General features: G+C 42.1%; 2 protein-coding genes across 2 annotated transcripts in view; one reads left to right on the top strand and one right to left on the bottom strand.

Annotated features, from left to right (window-relative positions):
• Positions 1–11106: 11106 nt before the first annotated feature.
• TMEM250 (transmembrane protein 250) overlaps positions 11107–16559 on the bottom strand; it is a 7789-nt gene continuing 2336 nt past the window's right edge. The window contains exon 2 of the mRNA XM_084650469.1: positions 11107–11709. Within this exon, the coding sequence (XP_084506595.1) occupies positions 11157–11576 (420 nt within the window). The 5' untranslated portion in view covers positions 11577–11709 and the 3' untranslated portion in view covers positions 11107–11156. The remainder of the gene's footprint in view (positions 11710–16559) is intronic.
• LOC311532156 (uncharacterized protein) overlaps positions 16492–16559 on the top strand; it is a gene marked incomplete at its 5' end in the record, with an annotated part of 26701 nt that continues 26633 nt past the window's right edge. Inside the window, one exon of the mRNA XM_084650379.1 lies at positions 16492–16544. Coding sequence (XP_084506505.1) covers positions 16492–16544 — 53 coding nt within the window. The remainder of the gene's footprint in view (positions 16545–16559) is intronic.

Raw genomic sequence — 16559 nt, 5'->3', positions numbered from 1 at the left:
GGCACCTCCCCAGCCATTGATGGAAGAGCGGGTGTCCTGCCCAGTCATCTGTCATCACGTAACTAAGCGATGGCAACTACAGCACTTGCTTGCATAGATGAATAACATTAGGAAAATAGATCATGTATTTTTAGCTGTCTTTTAATACAATAGAGTAGCTGGATACAGCAAGGAGATGATTGAAGTAATCCCAGGGCTAGACCCTCCGCTGGTGCAAATTGGTTTAGCGCCACTTACTTCATTTGAGCTACACCAGTTTACACCAGCTGAGGATGTGGTCCCCCGTGTACAATTTGAATATCAACTAGTTAAGTTTGTCAAATGCATGAGGATGACAGATGCTGTATAAATACAAGTTGTTATGACTTGTCTAAGAACATGGGGCAGAATGGAATTAGCTTTTCACCAACTAATGCACTTACAAAGGGCTCATATACTGATTTTACTTCCACTAGTATATTTCCAGTGCCTTCAGTGGAGTTGCTGTGGATTTCCACTGGTGTAACTCAACCGGAATCTGGCCTGAGCTTGCTCTCTTACACAAAGAGCACATTATCGCCAATTAAAGCAGCCTGATTCTTAAAATGTTGAGAAGTGAAATGGTCAGCTTCATGATGTATGCTCAGAGAGCACACGCATTAATTTTGCTTAAATTAGTGATCCTGCACAGTACATGACTCTGAATGGGCCACGCCCACACACAGAACTCTGATGTCAGTACACCATTTTGCTCCTATCATTCTCATTCAAAAAAAGAAAAGGAGGACTTGTGGCACCTTAGAGACTAACCAATTTATTTGAGCATGAGCTTTCGTGCGCTACAGCTCACTTCATCGGATGCATGCAGTGGAGAGATTTATATGCAGAGAACACGAAACAATGGGTGTTACCATACACACTGCAATGAGAGTGATCACTTAAGGTGAGCTTTTACCAGCAAGGGCGGGGGGGGGGGCGGTAGTGATTATCAAGGTGGCCATTTCCAGCAGTGGACAAGAACATCTGAGGAACAGCCGGGGGGGGGGAGGCGGGGGGCGGAGGGGGATGGAATAAACATGGGGAAATAGTTTTACTTTGTGTAATGACCCATCCACTCCCAGTCTTTATTCAAGCCTAAGTTAATTGTATCCAGTTTGCAAATTAATTCCAATGCAGCAGTCTCTCCTTGGAGTCTGTTTTTGAAGTTTTTTTGTTTAAGAATTGCCACTTTTAGGTCTGTAATCGAATGACCAAAGAGGTTGAAGTGATCTCCGACTGGTTTTTGAATGTTATAATTTTTGAAGTCTGATTTGTGTCCATTGATTCTTTTACGTAGAGACTGTCCAGTTTGGCCAATGTACATGGCAGAGGGGCATTGCTGGCACATGATGGCATATATCACATTGGTAGATGTGCAGGTGAACGAGCCTCTGATAGAGTGGCTGATGTGATTAGGCCCCATGATGATGTCCCCTGAACAGATACATGGACACAGTTGGCAACGGGCTTTGTTGCAAGGATAGGTTCCTGGGTTAGTGGTTCTGTTGTGTGGTGTGTGGTTGCTGGTGAGTATTTGCTTCAGGTTGGAGGGCTGTCTGTAAGCAAGGACTGGCCTGTCTCCCAAGATCTGTGAGAGTGATGGGTCATCCCTCAGGATAGGTTGTAGATCCTTGATGATGCGTTGGAGAGGTTTTAGTTGGGGGCTGAAGGTGATGGCTAGTGGCGTTCTGTTATTTTCTTTGTTGGGCCTGTCCTGTAGGAGGTGGCTTCTGGGTACTCTTCTGGCTCTGTCAATCTGTTTCTTCACTTCAGCAGGTGGATATTGTAGTTGTAAGAACGCTTGATAGAGATCTTGTAGGTGTTTGTCTCTGTCTGAGGATTTGGAGCAAATGCAGTAGTAACGCAGAGCTTGGCTGTACACCATGGATCGTGTGGTGTGGTCTGGATGAAAGCTGGAGGCATGTAGGTAGGCATAGCGGTCAGTAGGTTTCCGGTATAGGGTGGTGTTTATGTGACCATTGCTTATTAGCACCGTAGTGTCCAGGAAGTGGATCTCTTGTGTGGACTGGTCCAGGCTGAGTTTGATGGCGGGATGGAAATTGTTGAAATCATGGTGGAATTCCTCAAGGGCTTCTTTTCCATGGGTCCAGATGATGAAGATGTCATCAGTGTAGCGCAATTAGAGTAGGGGCATTAGGGGACGAGAGCTGAGGAAATGTTGTTCTAAGTCAGCCATAAAAATGTTGGCATACTGTGGGGCCATGCGGGTACCCATAGCAGTGCCGCTGATTTGAAGGTATACGTTGTCCCCAAATGTGAAATAGTTATGGGTGAGGACAAAGTCACAAAGTTCAGCCACCAGGTTAGCCGTGACATTATCGGGGATAGTGTTCCTGACGGCTTGTAGTCCATCTTTGTGTGGAATGTTGGTGTAGAGGGCTTCTACATCCACAGTTTGCCAGGATGGTGTTTTCAGGAAGATCACCGATGGATTGTAGTTTCCTCAGGAAGTCAGTGGTGTCTCAAAGATAGCTGGGAGTGCTGCTAGCGTAGGGCCTGAGGAGGGAGTCTACATAGCCAGACAATCCTGCTGTCAGGGTGCCAATGCCTGAGATGATGGGGCATCCAGGATTTCCAATTTATGGATCTTGGGTAGCAGATAGAATACCCCTGGTCAGCATTCCAGATTTGTTCGGATTTGTTCTTGTGCTTTTTCAGGGATTTTCTTGAGCAAATGCTGTAGTTTCTTTTGGTAACCCTCACAGATCTTGGGAGACAGGCCAGTCCTTGCTTACAGACAGCCCCCCAACCTGAAGCAAATACTCACCAGCAACCATACAGCAGAACCACTAACCCAGGAACCTATCCTTGCAACAAAGCCCGTTGCCAACTGTGTCCACATATCTATTCATGGGACATCATCATAGGGCCTAATCACATCAGCCACACTATCAGAGGCTTGTTCACCTGCACATCTACCAATGTGATATATGCCATCATGTGCCAGCAATGCCCCTCTGCCATGTACATTGGTCAAACTGGACAGTCTCTATGTAAAAAAATCAATGGACACAAATCAGACTTCAAAAATTATAACATTCAAAAACCAGTCGGAGAACACTTCAACCTCTTTGGTCACTCGATTACAGACCTAAAAGTGGCAATTCCTAAACAAAAAAACTTCAAAAACAGACTCCAAGGAGAGACTGCTGCATTGGAATTAATTTGCAAACTGGATACAATTAACTTAGGCTTGAATAAAGACTGGGAGTGGATGGGTCATTACACAAAGTAAAACTATTTCCCCATGTTTATTCCATCCCCCTCCGCCCCCTGCCCCCGGCTGTTCCTCAGACATTCTTGTCCACTGCTGGAAATGGCCCACGTTGATTATCACTACCGCCCCCGGCCCCCCCGCTCTCCTGCTGGTAATAGCTCACTTTTCCACTGAATGCATCCGATGAAGTGAGCTGTAGCTCACAAAAGCTTATGCTCAAATAAATTTGTTAGTCTCTAAGGTGCCACAAATCCTCCTTTTCTTTGTGCAGATACAGACTAACACGGCTGCTACTCTGAACTCTATATATAGAGTGTGAATATAATGTAACTAAAATAAAGGTCTCTTGTAAGGTATCATTACAAAGCTTATAATCTATTGAGTGTGGTCATCCTATGTGTATAAATGTATCACTCTTGTATCTGAAACTAGAAATATGAAATATAATTCTGAGGGCCTATTGTAGTTATGCAAAGTGTGGGCCATTAATGGTGATTTGGAATCTTGATGGTTCCCGTCAACCGGGACAATTGACTGTGGATGGCTCTGGTTGCAGGTAGGCCTTCCTGTGAGACAGGCTGGGAGGAATGAAGGCTTGGGGTCTGACAGGACATGTGACCATGTCACCTGAACTGGAATCCATCTTTAATCTGGTGCTTTCCCACTGAGAAGGAGGGGTGGGAATCCAGAGGGACAAAGGATCCCTGCCTTATGCAAAAGATATATAAATGGGTGGAACAGAACAAGGAAGGCAGCCATCATGAGGAATCCCCTAGCTACCACCTGAGTTGGAACAAGGGCTGTACCAGGGGAAAGGATTGTGCCCAGACTAGGAAGGTCTCCAGCTCCAGTCTGTGAAAGAAACTTACTGAAACATCTCTAAGGGTGAGATTTTATCTGTATTCAGTTTTTATTACTGTACTAGACTTAGTCCGATGTCTTTTATTTTATTTTGCTTGGTAATTCACTTTGTTCTGTCTGTTACTACTTGGAACCACTTAAATCCTATTTTCTGTATTTAATAAAATCTCTTTTTACTTATTAATTAACCCAGAGTATGTATTAATACTTGGGGGGCCAAACAGCTGTGCATTTCTACCAGTGTTATAGAGGACGAACAATTTGAGTTTACCCTGTATAAGCTTTATAGAGGGTAAAACAGATTTATTTAGGGTTTGGACCCCATTGGGAATTGGGCATCTGAGTGTTAAAGACAGGCACACTTCTGTAAGCTGCTTTCAGTTAAGCCTACAGCTGTCAGGGGACGTGGTTCAGACCTGGGTCTGGCTCTGCAGCAGGCTAGCAGGTCTGGCTCAAACCAGGCAGGGTGCTGGAGTCCTACGCTGGCAGGGCAGGAAAGCAGGAGGAGAAGTAGTCTTAGCACATCAGGTGGCAGCTCCCAGGGGGTTTCTGTGATCCAACCCCTCACAACCTCCTCTCCCCACAGCACTCTGTGGCTGATATTCTAGCTTTTGGGCAGTAGTAGTGGCTACGGCCTCTTTGTGCCCCTTATGGGAGGGTTTGGGTTCCTGGAGCCACATGAATGCTGCTCCAGAAGTTTATCTTTTCCTGCTTGTAATCGCCCTCTCCATACTTGTCTCTCTGGAGCCCATGGCTTCATTGGCTAGAAAACATTACACAAAGCTAACCAATTAGTGCAGACCAGAGCAAATCATGGTCAGCATCTATCTTGGATCTGTGTATGCAGCTGCCCATCACCCTACCATCTGAGTACCTTCTATGTAAAATCAGGAGCAATAACAACGTCCTTAGTAGATGTTATGGAGTCTCTGGCACTTCTCAGTTGATGCAAAAAGTGAGATTAACCCCACAATTGGTCATGGCCTAATTGACTGCTGCATCGTGATCACAATGTTGTAGTGCAGTCCCATCCCCCCACAGGAGAGGGACAGCAGACAGCAACCTGTGCATCTACTCCACACCTGCAAGGGGATATGGCAAGACCTAAGTCAGGTTAGAGCAAGGGCCTGGGAGTCAGGACTCCTGGCTCTCCCAATAACTCCGTGGTGACTAACCTTCCTAATCATTAATTTACCCAGCTATAAAAATAGATATAATTACACTCACCTCACAAGGATGTCTGTGAGGCTTAATTACACTGGGCCTGATTCTCTACCGCCTCACCACTTGCTGTAATAATTTACATCTGTGCAATGTGGATGGCAAACAATACCAGAGCAGAGTGGTAGTATCTTTGTAAAACAGAATCTCTAACATCTTCCCATTGGTTTAAACAACCAATCCATTCAGACATTAAAAAAAAAAGTTTATTGAAGGTGGCATGTTTCATAAAGAACTCAACAGGCACTCAAGACACTGAGTTGTATCCATGTTTCAAAAGGTTAACATGGTGCAAATCAAACACTTTGCATTGTATTTTCTACATTCATCAGTTAAAGGGCAGAGCTAATGTGACTTTGTTACCACACATACAATCATCCTTGCCCTCAAGTCTGCTGTAACAGATTGGGAGTTCCTGCTTCAAAAACATAAAGGTCTTCTATTCCCTGCATATCTGAAACCTTCAATGACTTGAAAAGGAGATATCAAAGGGAGTTTTGGATGTGCAAAGACTGCAGGATTGGACCCCAAAGGGACATTGTCAGATCAAATACAGCCCAAAATGTCGGTCTGGTAAAAATAACCTCTCTCAGAACTTAAGACAAATAGAAATGCTTCTATGGTTTCTTTTTAAATTTCCCTGAAAGCACTTTGAAAACCAAACAAACATTAATCTGCAGTAGCCCAAAGAAGCAGCATGAGAGGATCAAGGAAAAACTGACTAAAAACAAAAGTGACAGTGACGAGTTTATCTCATTGTCCAAGATGAAACTGGAAAAGCGAAGCAAAAAGCACCAATGGTGAAAAGTTGGTTAAATTTTTCAAATCGTTTCAGTTTTAATGATCTATAGTGTTATCTGTAATATAATGAACTTTTTTTTTCTAATTATTTTTAATCTGACCATGTCTGTCTCTCTCTCTCTCATGTCTGAGAGTTTGGGAAACAGGAATAAATCCAAGGGAAAACTGATTTCCACAGTGGAGTAGGGTTTGCACATACCTGCTCAGGCTAAAATATTTCTGGCAACTGACATTAATTGGCTATTTGTCTGACTCCTAAAGACATAGGAATAAATTCCATCTTCTACCCATTTTATTATTTGGTCTGTTCTGATAATTTTTTTTTCTTTTTTTTATAAAAAGGATTTTTGCAATGAAGAAAGCTTTATGAGAAAAAATTGCGTATTGAAAGCACACGCTTCACCATGTCGTTTACTCAGAGGCTCGTTCACCTGCACATCTACCAATGTGATATATGCCATCATGTGCCAGCAATGCCCCTCTGCCATGTACATTGGTCAAACTGGACAGTCTCTACGTAAAAGAATAAATGGACACAAATCAGATGTCAAAAATTATAACATTCATAAACCCGTCGGAGAACACTTCAATCTCTCTGGTCACTCGATTTCTGACCTAAAAGTGACTATTCTTCAACAAAAAAACTTCAAAAACAGACTCCAACCAGAGACTGCTGAATCGGAATTAATTTGCAAATTGGATACAATTAATTTAGGCTTGAATAGAGACTGGGAGTGGTTGAGTCATTATACAAAGTAAAACTATTTCCCTTTGTTTATTCCCCACCCCACCCCCGCCGTTCCTCAGACGTTCTTTTTAACTCCTGGAAATGGCCCACATTGATTATCACTCAAAAGGTTTTCTCTCCCTCCACCCCACTCTCCTGCTGGTAATAGCTCATCTTAAGTGATCATTCTCCTTACAATGTGTATGATAAACACCCATTTTTTCATGGTCTGTGTGTATATAAATCTCCTCACTGTATTTTCCACTTTATGTATCCGATGAAGTGAGCTGTAGCTCACAAAAGCTTATGCTCAAATAAATTACTTAGTCTCTAAGGTGCCACAAGTCCTCCTTTTCTTTTTGCGAATACAGACTAACACGGCTGCTACTCTGAAATCTGTCCATAATATAGCTCTGGCTTGGTTAACAGGATTTTCCCCTCACAGCCCACCGTCACCTCCTTGAACTTGTAGGTCACCTTGAACATCTCAACTCCTTGAGAAAAACCTTTAATTAAAAGTAAACTTAAATGCTTAAAAACAAAATCCCTGTATTAAAACACTGATTACAATCCCAAATCGTTACCAAGATCTTACTTATTCAGCAACCTCCTAGGGACGTTGTGAGGATTAATTAGCTAGTGTTTGTAAAACACTTTGAAGATGAAAAGTTCTCTATAGGTGCCAAATATTAGTCTATTCATGTACACCTAAAATGTTCAAGTTGACACATTTTAAAAATTTGAAAACTACTCCCTCTTCCTCTTACCTGCCAACATTGGTGTTCAAAGGCCATCATTTCCCCAGCTGCAGCTGATACAATGCATAGGTGATGGTGATGTTAAGGAATATAGGTCTTGCACTGGCTTAGGGCCTGTGACGTAATATTTTTCCCTTTGTGTATTTAGTACCTTTCAAACAAAGATCATTAGCACTTTACAAAGGAAGGCAGGTATAATCTCCATTTTACAGATGTGGAAAATGAGTCAGTTTCAAGGACTTACCCAAGCTCTCAGCAATAGTGACACATCTGGGAATAGAACATAGGAATCTTGCTACTTGTTCGCCTGCTGTAATCACACCATGCATTTACAGCCTTCCAAGTTATCCACCTTTCCAGGAGAATCACAGAGTCCTGAAGTCAGGTCTTGGTAAGTGAAGCTTTAGGGCATTTTACAGCAGACATTTGGGTGTAGGGAATAAATTGGGGGATCATTTTCATATATAGGGCACCATTTTCATCTACATTTAATCTTTTATGTGACCTTTTATCCTTGACTTGGTCTGCTCCTTTCCTTGATTTGATAAACATTTCCCTTTTACTTGACTTTAGAAGGACATTCACTTGATAAGTAATATCCAATTTTGGACACCGAGGGCCAGCATGGCGCTTTAGGAACACTGTAATGCACTGAAACACAGGGGTGCATATTTGGTGCCTGGCTCCCTGGATCAACAAGGACTGGGACTGCTGTAGATAGCTCATGCAGAAGATGGAGCAGGTGAGGAGAAATCAAGACAGCACACTCTCCAGTGACCCCTCTTCTGGCTGTTATTTAAATAGGCACTGAAAGAGATCCCCTCTGCCAAGAGTTTTCACCTGACTTAAAGCCAGACTCTGTGATGTGCCAGCCAGGCACAGTTGGGAGGAGCACAAGTGGCTTTACCTGACTTTTGCAGCTGTGGGATTTTGGATGGTTTGGGGGCTGCTGGGGCCCCAGCATTAGTCAGAGCAGCTCCAAGGCTGCTGTAACTTATATTGCCTGCAGTGACTCCCTATGAATTGTCAGGGAGGCTAGGATAATCGGTGCCCAGAGTACTCCAACTCTACTCCTTCCTACTCCCTTAGGCTGGGAGCTGCATGGAGAATGGAGATAACAGGGCATTGTTATCCCACGTGGGAAACCGCCCTCCCTAGAGACCCGATACAGCTTTGCTAGAAAGGGTCTGTGCATTGGAGCCCAGAATCTGGGCCTCCAAATTTTGGGTGGGAGGATTGGGGAATGGAAGTATCACAGAGGATCTCCCTCCCTCCCATCAATTCTGGAAACTCATATATAAGAAACATAAGTAAGGCAGTGATACTGTCACGGAGGTCGCAGATTCCATTACTTTCTGGGACCTCCGGGACTTCTTCTGGGGCAGGGCTGGAGCAGCTGTCAGTCTCGGGGCTGCTCAAATCACAGTTGCCAGAACCTTTGACCAGTGGCTAACCCCTGGGCCACCAAAACAGCTGACCGGCAGCCAGCCAGAGTTGGGTCAGTCCCCCGGGGGCAGTGGCGGAGCTGGAGCAGCTGCAAGTCCCAACAGCATTGTGTGTTGTGGCCTTCTGTGACTTTTACTAAAAAATACCCATGACAAAATCTTAGCCTTAAACATCAGATATTACTAAAACAAATTAAGAATGTGCAAGGTGCTCAGACGCAAGGGTGATGAGTGCAGGTTGGGTAGCCAGATTTAATAAACACAGCAGTTGCGTGAGCTCTCCTAGAACAAAGCCCAAGGGGAGCAGTTACATGCAGAGTTCTGGCAACTACCACAGAGCATCAAGAGAACATGGTTCATGGCACACTGATTAACCACTTTGCTCCCATAGAAACGTCCCTCAGCTCCTGCAGTGCTGATCTAAGATTTATTCTGCAGGGACCCAGCCTTAATCAGCACCCTGTGGTCAGTCTGTATTATTGGATTATCAGACTGTATAAATAATTTCTGGTTTTGCTCTAGATTAAGGCTTCAGACAGAAGCATCCCTACTCTGCATCCGCAAATTTGCAAAACAAAAGGTCTACCACCAAAAGGCACTGTTCCCACAAGCTGCAACGTAAAAGTACCTTTTTTCTCAGCATATGAGTATGTATTGGACTCTGTGAAGTAATCCTACTGAAGGCAATACAAATACTGGACCACAAAAATGTTCTTTTCAATACATTAGTGACCTAATTCTCATCTCACTTACACTAACTTTATATCAGCATGACTCCATTGACTTCAATGGACTGAATTATAATGGTTTGAAAACAGAAACAGGTCTTGGTCTTTGTAGTCAACCTTCCTGTAAGGAATCAATCTGCAATTCCTTACAGAAAAATGGGGAAAGGGACAACATTCTAAGTTTGTTTTGAGTAAATGCTGGTAACGCTGAACAGACACTTTGGGCCAGGCACTGAACTCAGTTGCAGTTATGAGTAAATGGATTTCAGGGGAATTACCCCAGATTAAGATCGGTGTGACTGAGATCAGAACTTGTCTCTCGATTATTAAATCCACAGAAAAAGTTTCTAATTACTTGACCTTCCCCTACCACAACTGGTGGCAGAGCCAGAATATTTCCTCTATAATATTTAAGAATTCACAATGCTGCACTTTCAGATTTTGGTTAGTTTTCAAGTTCCCCTAAATGAAGGACACCATAGTCTGATCTCACTTGCACTGGTGCAATTCAGGAGTAACTTCCGTGAAGACACTAGAGTAAACCCAAAGTAAGAAAGATCAGAATCAGGTCCAAATATGTTTGGCGTTAAGGAAGAGATGGAGATGAGTTACTCTAGGCCTATCATTTTCCAGTGATCTATTTGCCGAGGGTGGAATTTTCAGAAGCATTTAGCATTGGGCCTAACTCTCCTTCCATTACTTCAAATGGAATGATATGTCAATGTCGAGTGATTTTGGAAGATCCCACCTTAAATGCCTAGTGGGGAAGCCATTCAAAGCTATCAAAGCTGCAGACTGAGGTAAATAAAATATCAAAATGGTCCAAATACATCCCTGGTGTAAGTCTACTCAAATCACTGATGAATTTGGCCCAATATGTTTAGCAAAGAATAATGTAAAGTCCAGAATACATAGAGGGAGAAGACTGGGTATATAGGACTATATATTACTTGTGTAGGACATCACTGAACATTTTTAGAAAGAGGAGACAGATGGATTAAAGGGGCAGGGTGCAAAATTATTTGACTTCCCTCCTCCAGTTAAATCACTGCCCTTTTCATGCCCACTGGAATAGTTCAGCAGGCTAGACTCCGATAAACTGAAAGGAAATGTATGTACTTTTCACTGTGCAAACAAAAATCGAATGTAGCCCACTTGCAATCAGGGATTGGAATTAAGCAGTACCCCAGCCCTCAAAAATAAAATAAAATTGAAATAAACCCAATTCCAGAGACAGATACATGAATTTATCAAAAAACTAGCACTGATAAATAAATTTATATTTAAAAAAAGGAAAAGGAGATATATGTTTGGGGTAGAGTAAGAGTCGCCTCCTGAGCCCACGTGCGCTCACTTTATTTACATATCCACAAACACCATGAAACACCAGCCCAGCCCCCCCACTAGCAGCATGGTCACGTGAATTCCATAGATGAGCAGTTCATTCATGAGGCTGAAGTCCACCCGCCTTCGCCCCAACAAGAGGAGGATGATGGAGAGTTTGTACTGGAAACGCAGAAAGATCCGGATGCCCAGGTACTGAAGGCAAAACAAGAGAGAGAGTGCCACCCAGAGGATGGAGGTAAACAGGCTGCAGCTGAAGTACAGCAGGAAGCGAATGAATCCGTACATCCATCGGGATTTCAGATAGATGTCGAAGTTGTTGTACTTGGTGCGCACCAAGTGAGTGGTCCTTACTGGGCCACAGGCTGAATGCAGACATGTTGTGTGGGGGCCGTGGAAAGAACGGACACGGCGGGGAATGGGGATTACAGGCATCAGGCACCCCACAGTTCACAGAGTCCCAGAGCAGGATTTGCAGTGCACATATCAAATGTCATCCATTAATATGGAAAAGATTCGGCAACCTATGAATGCAAACTTTCTGCTGAATTTCCAGGAAGGAACAGGCCTGCAGGAAGGAACAGAAGGAAAACATGTTTAAAAAACTCCAGAGGGAGATAGAGAGCGTCTGGTGGATCTATTCCAACCTGGCTGCTATTTACAGCCCCCTTGCAAAACTCTATTCACTCGCTTGCCTGGGGTAATGTATTTTTTTCATGGGAAAGTAAAATATAATTTTTTCCATTACTGCCTAACTAGATTACAAAACACCCAATCAGCATGCTATCTAGATTCTAATATTAGCCTACCATCAACCTCACTATGGCAATGGAGTGGAGGCAAGAGGATTGTGTCTCTGAACTGGTATATTTTCATGACAATTTTGCAAGGTTGATTAACATACAGCACATCCTCTTAATCAACGGGGCATGATACTGCAACATGACCAGTCCTTACCCATGTCACTAGTTCCACTAATGTATGGGTTTTCATTTGATCCTTATTCACTTATAAGTAAAACTCTATTCGAGTGAGGATTTCTACGTACTGTGCAAATAAATACTGGGCATAGTAAAGACAATAGCAATTCTGGGCTCAATTTAAACCTTGCTAAGCATCACAGAATTGAAGGACTAGAAGAGACCTCTAGATATTTTCTAGTCCAGTCCCCTGCATTCAAGGCAGGACTAAATATTCTCTAGACCATCCCTGACAGGTGTTGTCTAACCTGCTCTTAAAAATCTCCAATGATGGAGATTCCACAACCTCCCTAGGCAATTTATTCCAGTGCTTAACCACCCTGACAGTTAGGATGTTTCTCCTAATGTCCAACTTAAACTGCTTAAACTTGCTGCAATTTAAGCCCACTGCTTCTTGACCTATCCTCAGAAATTAACGAGAACAGTTTTTCTCCCTACTCCTTATAATAATCTTTTATGTACTTGAAAACTGTTATCATGACCCCCTAGGTCTTCTCTTCTCCAAACTAAACAAACCCATCTTTTTTCCCCCTAATCTTCCCTCACAGGTCATGTTTACTAGACCTTTAATAATTTTTGTTGCTCTTCTCTGGACTCTCGCCAATTCGTTCATATCTTTCCCGAAACGTGGTGTCCAGAACCAGACACAATACTCCAGATGAGCCCTAATCAACGTGGAGTAGAGAGGAGGAATTACTTATTGTGTCTTGCTTACAACACTCCTGCTAATACATCCCAGAATGAGGTTTCCAACAAACAAAACGAAAACAGTGGAACATTTTGCAAGAAAAACAAAGCAATGTGTTTTTTTCACACTGTACAGGATGTACGTCCCTTTGCTTGGATAAGCCTTGAGGCCTCACTGTCATGGCAATTCCCTGTGCTCCATAGTTTTAAAAGATATTTACCTACCTTATTTCTCCCTTCATATTCTACAAAGATAAATGAAATATCCTTAGTCTTATGCAGTTTTTATGATTTAAAATCATAACATGTTTCCATGTAACCTTTGTTATTATTTCACAGTGATGAGCATTAGTCTGTTAGCTGCTCTCCGTTTCACCTCATGCTTCTAATGTGCCAATTTCCAGGAATTATCAGATGACAACACACTAAACAGACAATGCCATTAAATAATGGGGAACTTCCCTAGCCTTCTTTCACACCCCGTAACATTGCTTCTTGTTATTACTTCGCATCTCACAGCTGGAGAAAGTTCAGACACACAGGCCTGGAAAGTTCTCTCTTTTGCTGAAGAAGAAATACTATCATTGCTAGGACTAACAAGAAATTTCACTTTATTATTAGAGCATCCTTTGAAATTAATTTCTATTATTACCAAGGCTACTATTAGTTATTATAAGGTTATAATACCTTATATGCCAGGATATTAAAGTACCCGTACTTTACAAACCTCAGAACAGCCTCATTAACTCAACGTGAGACTTTGGGCAAGTCATAACCACCCTCCGCCTCAGTTAACCCTGTAGAGATAATAATCCTGACCTATTTAATGGGGCCATGTATTGTTGCACTGTTTAAGGTGAAATCCCCAAGTAAATTCTGCCTAATAACCAATGAACAGTATGACCCAGGGGCTTAACAGAGAGGGAAATTATTGGTGTTGTGGTTAAGTTATTTGGGAGATCTGGGGGTCTGCTCCTGGGTCTATCGGGGCATCCTATATGACCCTGAACAAGTCGCCTCCCCAGTCTTTGCTACAGCTTCCCATCTGTAAAATGGGAATACTTCTTCCCTACTTCACAAGAGTGTTATAGGAACAAATTTAGTAAAGTGCTCAGGTACTATCATGAGAAACACTACAGAAAAAGCCCATAACATACAATTAATTCAAGTTTCTAAAGTGGTTTGAGATCCTTGGGTGAAAGACAATACATAGATGTACAGCATTATTATTCTAACCATATTATGAATTATTCTTAATCTTGTGATTAAGAAAATGAAGTATCTTTCTAACAGATGATGTTCTAGATCACTAAAACTTACACATGATCGTATATGTAACAATGTGCTTCTACACACTATACTGCTTTTAAGTGATTTTTTTAAATAAAAATATTGTTAATGGACAAATTGCAAAACTTAGAACTTGATATATTCCTGTATTAGATATGACAGTATCAACAACATTCTATATATTATTTTTATTGTATTTTTAAAAATATAATCTCTTTTTGAATACCGTCAATTGGAACATTACTGAACATTCTAAAATCCTTCCCTAAGGCCCTGTTCCTGCAAACTCTTATGCACCTACTTAATTTTACTCAGCTGAGTAGCCCCACTGAAGTCAATTGAACTACTTACCTACTTAAGAGTAAGTACATTCGTAAGTATAGAGGGTCAGAGCATTAAAACCTGATTTCTGTATCTGCTCTGCCCTGTCCATGAATACCCCCCTTTTTCATGGTATGATGCTGGGGTGTAGTTAAGATACTGGCTTTATGTCTGAGCCTTGTCATAGAGGAAGAGTTGTTATTCTCTACCGTGAAACAATCAGCAGGTTAATCTGAGATCTGCTCCAACAGCTGAGCTAACCGGGTCATTTAACAGCAACAGCTTGTTCTCATTTGCATGCTGCTGTGCCCATCATGTAAACATAAATGACTTTTAATGGGTCTACGCTCTTAGATAAGATTAACACTGACACTGGATCAGCTGTGGGAGGGGATGTTGTAAGATGAAATGTAAACTTTTAAAAACATTACATTTTTAATGACATAACCATCCATTCGGCAAAAGGTCAATAATCCGTTGACTTTTCTGGATCTCATTTAACTCTTGCAATGAAATAATATTTGACATTTTCCAGTGCCACCTGACCAGCTAGGTACAGTGAAAAATATTGCTAGGGTGTTTCACAGCTCCACAACTTTCTAAGTTTGAGTTGATCTAAAAAATAAAAAAATAAGTTTCACCTTGCTGACTGGAAATATTCATAACTTCCAAACTACTGAAACAACTGTCTTGTTATTTATCTCACTGAGACTTTAAAAAAAAAAATCAAGCCAAGTCTGAAGCAGATATATATTGTAGTTTATTGCATAGATGGCAGTCTTATGTTATACTGTACATGGTACCAATTTGACAAATAATTTATAATGTTATAAAGAGAAACTTCTATTAAGGTATAAGCTCAAGGAACGGAGTTAATGTCAAGCTTCCAGCTGTAGCTTCAAAGGAACCACTCACTTTTAAAGTTCAGCATGCACGTAAGTGATTTCATGACTAGGGCCTAACGCTGAAATTGTAGACCCTTAGGTGCTTGATCTTTCAGGGCAGGTCTACACTTAAAACACGGCAATGGTGCAGCCGTAGTGCTTCAGTGAAGACACTACTATGCCAATGGGAGAGCTTCTCCCATCGGCATAGTCTATCCACCTCTGCAACAGGCAGTAGGTATGTCAACAGGAGAAGCCCTCCTGTCAACATAGTACTGTCTACACCATGGTTTAGGTCGGTATAACTGTGTCGCTCAGGGGTGCAGATTTTTCACATCCCTGAATGACACAGTTATAGCGAGGCAAGTTTATAGTGGAGACCTGGCCTCAGCCGTAACACTGAATTAACACTAGTTTTCTGCAAGGATATAACAAATTATGTTTCACATATCTACAGCACCTTTCTTCCCAAAAGCTACTGGATCTGTGTGGAGGAAGGTCCACTGAAATCATTAAAGTTCAGAACAGGTGCAAGGTTCTATTCACATGGACCTAACTAATATGGGCCTAAATACATCCACCTCCACAAATTACAATTGCCATAGGGATAGAAAAGATCAACTAGCTAGTGCACAGTACCTTGCACAAAAGAGGGAGAATGGAAATTTTCCCCAGGAACTATTAGGCAACCTCCCCCTCTTACTATAGTATGTTTAATGCCCATTACAGACCATACAGGAGAGAGTCAAAATTGTTAATCTTAGTCTTTAATGCTAGGCACCAAAATTTGTATTTAGGCACATACACATGAAAGTTTAAGTTCCTAACTATGCATTTGGATACCTAACTTTATACACCCTATTTTGAAGATTTTGCCTTTTTTTTTTTTTTTTTTTTTTAAAAAAGATCTGTTGTTGCAAGGGAGTATCTACCTCAGAAGGATGAAAAACTGAGTCAACCCTTTCTGGATTTGATACTGTGGTTCTGGGAATTTCAACTCAGAGGCTTAGACCATCCCCTCCGGCTGGCTCAGTGCCAGTCTGGATCCAAGCGCTCATAACACAAAAACCCCTCACCGTCATTGGCACCCTTTGCCATGGTGTCAAGCTAAAGATCTGAAAGTCACTGAAAACTGACCCCCCTTCTGCCCTTTTAGACATTTCCCTGCTAGCTAAGGTAGATGGGGGAATGCGTGTGCACACATGTAAAGTGCTGCTGCCCATGATGATCCCATTCTGTGGGTAAATGGAGGCATC

This window comes from Lepidochelys olivacea (assembly GCF_965140295.1).
Source record: "Lepidochelys olivacea isolate rLepOli2 genome assembly, chromosome: 16".
Classification (NCBI taxonomy): domain Eukaryota; kingdom Metazoa; phylum Chordata; order Testudines; family Cheloniidae; genus Lepidochelys; species Lepidochelys olivacea.
Note: the sequence above shows the minus strand (reverse complement) of the source record. Positions and strands in the feature narration are given on the sequence as shown.